General features: G+C 38.2%; 1 protein-coding gene across 1 annotated transcript; it reads right to left on the reverse strand.

Moving 5' to 3' along the window:
- Positions 1–380: 380 nt before the first annotated feature.
- AREG (amphiregulin) lies at positions 381–10501 on the reverse strand. Its single transcript, XM_055296215.1, has 6 exons — positions 10232–10501; positions 8902–9150; positions 6430–6631; positions 4838–4990; positions 2708–2819; positions 381–627 (listed from the first exon to the last, which is right to left on the reverse strand). Exons 1-5 carry the CDS (start codon positions 10290–10292, stop codon positions 2726–2728), a joined length of 759 nt encoding a protein of 252 aa, XP_055152190.1. The 5' UTR covers positions 10293–10501; the 3' UTR covers positions 381–627; positions 2708–2725.
- Positions 10502–10982: the final 481 nt, after the last annotated feature.

Raw genomic sequence — 10982 nt, forward strand, 5'->3', positions numbered from 1 at the left:
TTGTCTATGATGGTCATAGTGATGGGCAGTGAGTTTGCTTTCTTTTATAATATCTAGGTCCACTGTAACAGAGAGGTAGCACCTTATCTTGATTCTAGATTCTTTTATAATTAACAGAACTTGGTTTAAGTTCTACACTGGATAAGTAAGACCAATTTGGGATTATTATTATAAACATTCATGTTTGTGGGAGAACTATGTGACTCTAGATTATAATTCTCCCATGAAGAGTGTCATCTAATAAAAAAATAAGTTTTAAAAATCAACATAAAGACAGTAAAAAGAGGGAGAAAAGCCTTTTTAAATGATCAACCAACTGTTAGGAGAAAAATACACTGGAGTCTTGCAATATCAAAACTAATATTCAAACTCTCAATCTGTTTGGTTAAAAAAGTTTAATGAGCTGTAAAATAAATACACTTCCATTAAATATTAAATAAATTATTTACAACTTGAAAAAATACTTTTTACCTTCGTGCACCTTTATATACAGAAATAGCATAAAAAGTGACAATTGAAAATTTAAAACCATCATAACAAAAAGGGTCCATTGTCTTATGATCCACTGGAAAGAGGACCGACTCATCATTTATGGCTGTGACTTGGCAGTGACTCCAATGTGATATCCTGTGAAAAAATAAAATAAAGCAAAATGTTACAGATAAGCTCAATTCCAGCAGAGCTTTAAGAAACTTTAAAGCATAATCAGGAATCAGAATTTCTGTCAGTTGTTTTCTAGTACATCGTATGAGAAATGCTAAGATTTTTCAGAAACCAACTCTTACTTCGGCTTGAGTTCCTCTTTCACACCTGCTTTGATTATACACCTACTTCAGTAGAAGTCTGCATATGCTCAAATCTGTTGCGTCAAATTCTGCTTAATAAAAATGCAACAGCAGTCATGAGAAATAGTTTTCCTAACCAAATCTATGCAGTGGACATAATTAAAATCAAAGATTAACTGTCTCGGAGTATTTATGATATACAGTTAATTTAGGAAAATTAGTACCAAGGGCATAATAATAGTAACTACCAGTTAATAGGCACCCACTATGTGCTAGCACAGCATATTCTTTTTCCTAAAATAATTCTGGGATCTATGCTAAAAAATCTCAGTGGCACTAAAATAACCAAAAATCCATCCTTATTCACATTGGTGGTCTTAGCTTTACCACATTAAGCCAATACATTAAAAATTTTGATGCAATAAATACTGAGCATAGCATTGGTATGAATAATTACCCATTTTATGAATTATTGAGCTAATTCTGCAATAGGCTAAGAACAAAATATCTGTACTTAACCAATGCTAAATATAGCATTGTTCAAGTATCAGAACCATCTGGAGTGTACATTAAAAATAGAATTCTGATTCAGTAGATTTAGGGCTGGGCTTAGGAATATGCATATTCAACAAGCATCTCAAGTAATTCTTTTTTTTTTTTTTTTTTTTTTAAGATGGAGTTTCGCTCTTGTTGCCCAGGTTGGAGTGCAATGGCGTGATCTTGGCTTACTGTAACCTCTGCCTTGCGGTTCAAGCAATTCTCCTGTCTCAGCCTCTCAGGTAGCTGGGATTACAGGCATTCGCCACCACACCCAGCTAACTTTTTGTATTTTTAGTACAGAAAAGGTTTCACCATGTTGGCCAGGCTGGTCTTGCACTCCTGACCTCAGGTGATCCACCCCCCTCGGCCTCCCAAAGTGCTGGGATTACAGGCCTGAGCCACTGTGCCCAGCCCTCAAGTAACTCTTAAACCTACTGAAGTTAGACAATCACTAACTGAAATGACATCATCTTTCTTGAATGTCTAAGGAAATAAAGTTCCTTCTGACAAACTTTAAGTGTGTTCTTGATTTCCTTTCCTCCCTCTTCCTCTGGGAGTTTTCTTCCCTAGCTGCTCACTTTCATTATCAATGAAATATTCCTCTTCACACCTTTTTACTTTATACCTACAACATGCTCAGTTCTCTCTCTTTACAAGAAAATAAAATATATGTTTTCACCAACCTATTTATCAAATTTACATCCCCTTCCCTTTCTACTTCCTTTTGTAAAAAAAGAGCATTCAACCTATTGTCTGTCTCCATGCCCTCACATTATCAGTGCAAGCACCCTCAACTGTGGCTCTCCACCATGTGAGCTCAGCCTATCATCACAACTGTATCTCCCCTAACACTCATTTAGATTAAGCATTTTTCACAAGTTTCTAAAATTATCTATTCCATTTCTCAGTATAACCCTTTCTTTCCCTTCATGGTTTCTTGAACCAATCTCACTAGTCCTTCAAGGTTCACTTCCAAGGCCACCCTGAACACATCTTTTCCTCCTCCCTAAATAAATTCCACTGGATTCTTTGTTTTTCACTGGAAACTTCTCATACTCCATTGGTTCCTTTCTCATGACATTTATTTTACATCCATAGTATTCTGATTTCTTACATTTTTTTTCCTATCTACTAAACAATAAGTTCTTTGAGAATAGGACCAGTGTCTCTCATATTTATATGCCTAATAATACTGATTGAACACATAGTCTATTCTCAATATTGAATTCCATCTTATACTCAAAGAATAATACTTTAACATGGCCATTGTTCATAGTATATACATAATTAAGAACACATTCCATATTTTTCTTGAGATTATATGGTGTTAAATTTTTCAAAATTATAGGATATGATCCAAAGATATATTTTAAAACTCAAACCTGTAATTTTATCTTCAGTTATGCTATAGCATGTACATTTCCATTCTCTTGTCGAAGTTTCTTTCGTTCCTCAGCTTCTCCTTCATATTTCCTGACGTATCGTCTTCTAAGCCTTCAGAGAACAAGGCACTCTAATGTTATCAAAGTCCTATTCATCTATATGTTTGACTGGGGTTTTTATGAGTACAGGGGGTTCCACTTCATGAGTAGTGATAGACCAGCAATCACTATACTTGACACTAAACCTAAACCTGGCTATAAAATATTACCAATTTCTAAGGGGGTATTTATGTTGACTTTATATAAATCCATTTCCAGAGGGCTTATATTTAAATAAATGTGTCTTGATATACCAATTCTGAGAAGGTATGAAACACATTCATATGTCTTGTTTTTGCAGAACTTAGCACAGCTGCCATGCACAATTGGAGAAGATGATGGTATAGTTTTGCCATAGGAGGACTCTATATTTACACAAATTAAATGATTAAATATTTTTAAAACAGGCTTACAAAACAAGTTGAGCTTTATTTATTTCTAGGTATAAAATATATCCTTCTAGTTTAATTTACTGCGACTTTCCACTTTAAAAACTCAATTATTTAAAAACTTCTTGTTGTTGTATAAAAACCCCTGTTGTTAGGAGGTCTTTAACCCACCACAAAACATTATCATTAAAATCACAAAAAGTTTTCTTTTATTGCAATAGTTGAGGGAAAAACTCACCTCAATTATGAAAACAAACCCAGCAACTTTTGCTTAGGTTTAGTGTTTGTTTTATGTTTCAAACACAAAGAGAATATGGGAGACAAGGGGAAAAAAGCCACTGCTTAATTTTAAGAGTGCTAACATTAACAAAATCTATCCATTCTTTCCCAAAAAATTACTAAATATTTCAAGTCGAATAACTACAAGTTTAATTATGACAAAACATCTTCCTTAACTAGCGATTGTTTTGTTCTATCCTTTAAAATAATAATGGTTTGTCTGAGAGTGTCTCTCCTAAACACCTTTGCATATCTGGCTTGAGGTACTAAAAAACCAGGACAAATTCTAGGGTGTGCAAAACAAATTTAAGCTACATATCAAACTTGATATGCATGATGAAACAATTTTTATGTGTCATTTTATCATGATCTCATCTAAATTTAAAATAATTGTAAACAATGGCAGAAGATAACCCCTTGTTTCCTGAACGGTAGTCGTGGTAGATCGTGTACACAAGTGGATAGCTGTTAAAGTTATTTACCAAGACCTAAAATTAGAAGAATGAGTCCCTTGCTTTTCCCAAGCTCAAGTAGCACATGAGTCATGACAGAGCCATTCATGTCCTCCCCCAACTTCCCTTATTCAGTGACTTCTGTTTGACAGACAATGCCATTTTGATGCACCCATCAGTGCCTACTACCTGGGACAGTCTAGTCCTAACATTCACCGGCCATGAAGTGAAGTGTGTGATCTATTATTATGAGCACAGGGAAGATAAGCTGGAGTGAAACAGTAATAGAATTGTCCTTGTTTGCTATGCCATGTCTTATGATGGAAATTTATTTTTAATAATTGAGTTCTCATATTTGACAGTAACAAAATAAGCATAAGCTCTAAGTAAATTAGTACCATGTTATAATATTCCTAACTCAGAATTTTGCATTCTAATATGAGCAGAAAACATATCTACTCTTTACTGCTGATGATTTGTAGTTCTTTGTCGTTTTTAGTATCAAAGCAGTATGTCTGATACTATGAACCTCCTATAAACCAGGTCTTAATTAGCTTCTGAGGCTTGATGAAGCATAGGATTTCACAGTATATATAAGTATTTTCTGAGATTCTAAAGTAACCATGAGTAGAAAAATAACATGAAATAAAACCTTCAATTATTTAAGTTCAAAAAATTTCTAGATCTTCTGTAAAAGGGCTTTACAGGTTAAATTTCAATGGTGGCCACAAGTCATAAACATTGACCACTTTCTGTGATATTTGTCAATAAAATATAAAAATAGAAACCAAAGATCATGTGACAACAATACAATAATTCATCTAAAATACCAGAGTAGAGTATGAGAGAAATACTGAAAAAATTAACCTCCCATTATTTTATTAAGAATTTGTAAGTTATGTCATACTTACTGGACTGTAATAACAGCAATAGCTGTGAGGATCACAGCAGACATAAAGGCAGCTATGGCTGCTAATGCAATTTTTGATAAACTACTGTCAATCATGCTGTGAGTTTTCATGGACTTTTCCCCACACCGTTCACCGAAATATTCTTGCTGACATCTGCAAACAATTCACATTTAAAAATTATAATCACAAAATCATTCGGTGTATTTTAAGCTTACTTTCCAGATCATAAAGAACCATTTAATTCCGACATTAAAAAAGTTATGCCATATACTCGTATTTTAAATAATGAGACACAGAATGCATTCTAACTAAGGATCTATTAGTATAAGAACAAGTTGAGATTAGTTTGGGTGTGATATTCCAAGAAGACACGCCTTGTCATTCTTTGTGTTTCTTTTATGATCAACTGATGAGTTCAGTGATTTGTTATGCGGTTGATACCTTCCACTATTATTTAATGTGCTAGCTGCTTGTGGGAGGTAAGGGGGGAGGAGGTTAAAACAACATGAAAGATTATGCAAAAATTACCTTTAGGTCCTTTTTTAAAGGAGTTTTTTAAAAATGCATACACACACACACACACACACACACACACATATAGAAAGAGAGAGAGAGAGAGAGCACGAGCATGCACAAAAAATAATGGTTTATACCAGGGGTCAGGAAACTACAGCCCACGGATCAAATCTGGCCATTTGCTGCTTTTTTGTTTTGTTAAACAACCTGCAAGCTAAGAATAGTTTTCACATTTTTTTTTTTTTTTTTTTTTTTTTTTTTTTGAGACAGAGTCTCGCTCTGTCGCCCAGGCTGGAGTGCAGTGGCGCGATCTCGGCTCACTGCAAGCTCCGGCTCCCGGGTTCACGCCATTCTCCTGCCTCAGCCTCCCGAGTAGCTGGGACTACAGGCGCCCGCCAACACGCCCGGCTAATTTTTTGTATTTTTAGTAGAGACGGGGTTTCACCGTGTTAGCCAGGATGGTCTCGATCTCCTGACCTCGTGATCCGCCCGCCTCGGCCTCCCAAAGTGCTGGGATTACAGGCTTGAGCCACCGCGCCCGGCCTCACATTTTTGTTTTGTTTTGTTTTGAGGCAGGGCCTCGCTCTGTCACCCAGGCTGGAGTGTAGTGGTGCGATCGCGGCTCACTGTAGTCTCAACCTCCTGAGCTCAAGCAATTAATTCTTCTACCTCAGCCTCCCAGACTGCTGGGACTACAGGCTGTCACCATGGTACTTGGCTAAACTTTTTTGTATTTTTTGTAGAGGTGGGGTTTCACCCCATGTTGCCCAGGCTGGTCTCAAACTCTTGGGCTTAAGGGATCTGCCCACCTCAGCTCCCCAAAGTGCTGGGAATGCAGGTGTGAACCACTGAACCCACCAATTTTTACATTTTTAAATGGTTACACTTTAATTGGTTGTTTAAGTACATATAACAATCTTGGCCCACTAAGCCTACAATCTTTACTATCTGGTGCTTTAACAAAAAGTTTACTGACCCTTGGTTTATACATTGGAAAAATAAATGGTTTCCTGCAGTTAGGGGTTTCAGACATGGTGCTAGAAATACAGAATTCTATATGCTTTAGGAAAACTTACTTGCATGTTACTGCTTCCAGGTGCTCTATATATTTGCATTCTCCGTGAATGCAGAAATTTTGAAATTCTGCATTACATGGATTTTTCTTCTTTCTGTTTCTTCTATTTTTTCCATTTTTGCCTCCCTTTTTCTTTCTTTTGGGTTTATCTGAAGTATTTTCACTTTCCGTCTTGTTTTTGGGGGGCTTAACTACCTGTTCAACTAAAAAAGAAAAGATTTATTGACAAGAGTCTCTCAAACTTGAATATCATTTTAGAGACATGAGAGAAAGATGTCATAGCGGTGAGCGCTCACAGGGGTAACAGCCATGCGCGCCTCATTACCTAACACAATATAAAAGTTAGAGAGGATTGAATAACTCTAATTCATAATTTTCAGTTTTTTCTACCTGAGAGTAGTGTCCACTCATGATTATAGTTGGGAATTAGTGAGTACTACTTGCAGGTGGAAAAAACTGAGAATTATAAATTAGAGTTACTCTATGTTACAATGCTCCAACTCCCAGATAACAACAGGTTATAATCAAATTGATAATTTCCATGGAGCTCATTTTCGTGGTCAATCTATGTAAAAACAGGAGCCCAGGAATATTTGTACTCAGTGCTTCAGAGATTTATCTTATCAGATCCACAGAAACTTTTGTTCAGTCTTGCAGTTATGCAAGGTGTAGTTTACCCACATACTAAAGATAGGAAAGGACTTTGCATGTTAGTGCTGTGCATTTTGTTACACTAATGTCTGAAGAGGTTTATCCAAGTGAATATTTAGCAAACAGATTTCTGTAAAGAGAAAATACCATTAGTCATAACGGTCATGCAGCACCCATTAAATACAAAATATTAGAAACATAGTGAAGGTCAAGTAGGGTATCAAAGATAGAATATCTGTGATTAAGGAAATGGAAAATAAATACTGAGTATTTTAGCAGATTATTATAATAACATTTAACAAAAGTAAAATTAGTAGCAAATGTTTAAGAGGTGGTTATGCAATTTTTATATTGAAACTTTTCTCTGATGATAAAAAAGCACAAGATAGAAAAGTCCTTTAAGAGAAATATTTTGAATGAACGTAACTTCACTTTATCAAATAGATTACAAACTATAGACAGAGGCAAATAATAAGTAGTCACTATGCTGAAGTGTTGCAATAAGCACTAACATCATGGACATTTAACTTAGCCTTTTGAAGGTGTTCAGCCAATATTTTCACTCTATTTCACAATGCATTGCAATTTTGAGCACTAGTCATCATTTGTACTACTAATCATTTACTTGGCCTTCTGAAGTGTTAACAACTTGAAACATGTTTAAGAGAACAGTTTCTAGACACCTTGATGGGTCTAATCTCATGCCTTCAAAAATAAGCACAAACGAACCTCTTCCCCACCTCACAGAAAAGCACACTTTCAGAAGGAAGGGAATTAAGTGGAGTGTTCGCTAAAGGTTTTCTCACTTCCCACTCACCCCAGTCACTGTCCCTCTGGTACCACTTGATGTCCCTTCACCAGTTCTGAGAACCAGACAGAGGGGGAGAAGCCAGGGAAACTCAAGTCAGGACAGAAAAGGCCTTCAAGAGCTCTGAAACCATCTTGCCCTGCCTCTGTAATGGATGCTATTAGGACATTTAGATCTTATTTATTGTTAACCTCTTCTTCCTTCAAACTCCAAAGTATGCAATATTTCTCTCTTACTTTGGTACTTTCACTCCAAGCAAAGGGCCTTTTTAAAATATGAGGTAACAGGAAAGTGAAAGAAACCATGGGTCACTATTATATAACTAACAAATGGGATTTGGGGTTAAAGAGTAATTTTAGCAATACAAAATCTATGTATATTCACCCTTCTTTAATATTTCCAGATGGCATTATTATTATTCCATCAGTTTCTCATCACCTAGTACTTAAATGCTAAAGTCTAATGCCTCCTGTCCCATTACTTCCTCTGTTCCCTTATTTGTGTTAAAATGCAGTTATCTGGGGAAGGGTGGTGTGGGGGAAGGGGATACAAAAGCTAAGATACAAAGTAGATAGGAATGGTTAATGTCTAAATTTGTCTCTCAGAATGGGGGGCATGTAGTACAGTGGGAAAGAGCTTAGTGTCTCTTCTGCATAGAATCAAACAGACTGGAGCTCTAATTCTATCTCATCTGCTTGTTACCTGTGGAACTGAGAGCAAAACCTTTTTGGGCTTCAGTTATCACATCTGTAAAATGAGGATAACAATTCCTACTTAAAGTCATTGTGAAGATTAGGTTTAAAAATGAGACATACACCATTTGTGATCACTCTGGCCATATAGGATGTGCCCACATTATGGTTCTTTTTGTCTCAGTTTACCTAGGGGTTATCCAACAGATGGACATACAATAAAGCCACTAGAAAATCTGGGGAGCAGCTTTACTTCTGAAGCAGCTTTGCTCATATAAACCCACATCTCATAGGCCATATTTTTGCTTTATCCTCTACTTACCTCTGACTGAATCATCGACAATATAGCCAGGTATTTGTGGTTCGTTATCATACTCTTCTGAATAGTCATAGTCGGCTCCCGAGGGCAGTTCACTACCAGAAGGCATTTCACTCACAGGGGAAATCTCACTTCCTGAAGACATCTCACTTCTTGAGGTAACCTCAAATCCATCAGCACTGTGGTCCCCAGAAAATGGTCCACGCTTCCCAGAGTAGGTGTCATTGAGGTCCAATCCAGCAGCATAATGGCCTGCAGGGGAGGGAATAAGGGAAGAAAAGAAAAGGTAAAGTAGGGTGCCTGTCTCTCCAGTCAGCTGTGTTAGGTAGAAATGTTTATTTTTGACATCAAAGCAGTTATTGCACATGTGCTATTGCTTGTGATTGAGTCATTTCTATGAAAGAAACTTTACATTTTTGCCAGCAAGCAAATTCAGCTGTCCCAATTACAGAGCTGATTTTATGAAGTTTTTCTTTTCCACAGATAATCCACATTAATTTCCACATCAAAAAAATCCTGCCAAATTGGCAAATTAATCTAACACAATAATTTGATGGGTAATGTCTAAAAATTCCCATCACTTCACACTCCAAATGCATTTCTTTTTTTGCTAGAATGCCACCCTGGCCTATTTCATAGGTTCTAGACATAAATAGCAGATTTTCTTAATATGTGTTCATATTTTTAAAAGATTATGTACATAAAACGTAAAAATAATATAAACAGTGGTTAATTATATCGATTATTATTGTCATTTTTCATTATTATCATTATTATTACTACATAGACAATAAACTGAGTACTAAGTAAGATTTGGGGCCCAGAGTTAAGCCAACGCTTTATCTTGCTTTTTCTTAGGTCTCCATAAAACAGCATCAGAGTGGTGCTTTTAACCTCTCGCCGGAACACTCTAAGTCCCTCTAGGAAGGTAAAGAAAGAATCACTAGACAGAGGAGATGGAGAATTAGGCAGGAGGCAGCAAACACTGCTGGCTCCAAGATCTGCGGAAATCACTTCACCTCTCTAAATCTTGGTCTTTTTAATCTTTTTAATCTGTGAAACGAAAGGTTAGGTTCAAATGATCTCTCCCGTCTTCTCAGCTGAACTAAAGAAAAAGTACAGCGATTCTCTGGGACACCTTGTCCTGGACGTCTGAGACATCTGCCCTTCTCTCTTCCTCCTAGGGAGGGAGCTACAGTGATCACCTCCTGCGACGCAGGGTCGGGGGAGCTAAAGGGCGATTTTTAGAGAAGTAAGAGCCAAACTCAAGAGGCAACAGCTTTTGCCCGCCATGGGAGGAGAGCCCAGCAGTTCAGCGCCGGTGAATCCTCACCTGAGCCGAGTATCAAGAGCGACAGCACCACCGGCGCCGGCGGTAGTAGCGGGGCTCTCATTGGTCCTTCGGGGCGGCGGCGTCTCGGTCTCTGGGGCAACTCGGTCTCTGGGACGCGAGCTGCGGCCAAAACGACCGGGTGTTGGAAGAGCTAGTGGAGACCGGGAGTATGCGCCGCTCTCCAAGGCTTGGGGAGCTCGGGCGGCGGGCGCAGCGCCTCGGGCTGTCCCGGGACCTCTGGGGCGCTGGCACCCAGGTGTGCGAACGTCTGTAGGGCGGCGCGCACCTGCTGCTTTATAGGCTCAGCCGGGAGGGGGCCGCAGCCCATGACGTCAAGGCCCGGCCGTGGGTGGAGGCAGGCGGTGCCCAAGAAGGTGCTACTCAAAACCACGCGCGGAGGACACACGCCCCGCCTCCTTGTGCGTAAGGATTCGCGGAGAGGAAGTGGAATTTAAACCTCCAGCTGCAAGCCATTTTTGAGGGCGAGCAGGACTGGAGTTCCGGAGCTAGTACTTGACAGAAGTCCCGATGTTTCAAACTGTGACAACCTCTTTGTATACTTAACATCTACAACAGACAGGGATTAAATAGAAGAGTGCGGTATTTAGATGTAAAAGTACTTTAAGACCAAGAGTGACTTTGCCTGATGTTTCCAACAAGGATAAAGGACGAGAGAGAACTCAATGAGGAATTGCTTCATGTAGTATAGGCTTCTATCTGTCAAAAGCCCCTTCCCACCCATTTCTGTGAA

This window comes from Symphalangus syndactylus, chromosome 10, assembly GCF_028878055.3.
Source record: "Symphalangus syndactylus isolate Jambi chromosome 10, NHGRI_mSymSyn1-v2.1_pri, whole genome shotgun sequence".
NCBI classification, from domain to species: domain Eukaryota; kingdom Metazoa; phylum Chordata; class Mammalia; order Primates; family Hylobatidae; genus Symphalangus; species Symphalangus syndactylus.

Excerpts from the sequence above, each read along its gene's own strand:
- AREG (XM_055296215.1), bottom strand. The coding sequence starts at position 10,292 with ATGAGAGCCCCGCTACTACCGCCGGCGCCGGTGGTGCTGTCGCTCTTG. Across the intron at positions 6,632-8,901 it reads TGTCGATGATTCAGTCAGAG|TTGAACAGGTAGTTAAGCCC; the intron begins GTAAGTAGAGGA and ends TTTCTTTTTTAG. Across the intron at positions 2,820-4,837 it reads ATTGCTGTTATTACAGTCCA|GCTTAGAAGACGATACGTCA; the intron begins GTAAGTATGACA and ends TGTTCTCTGAAG.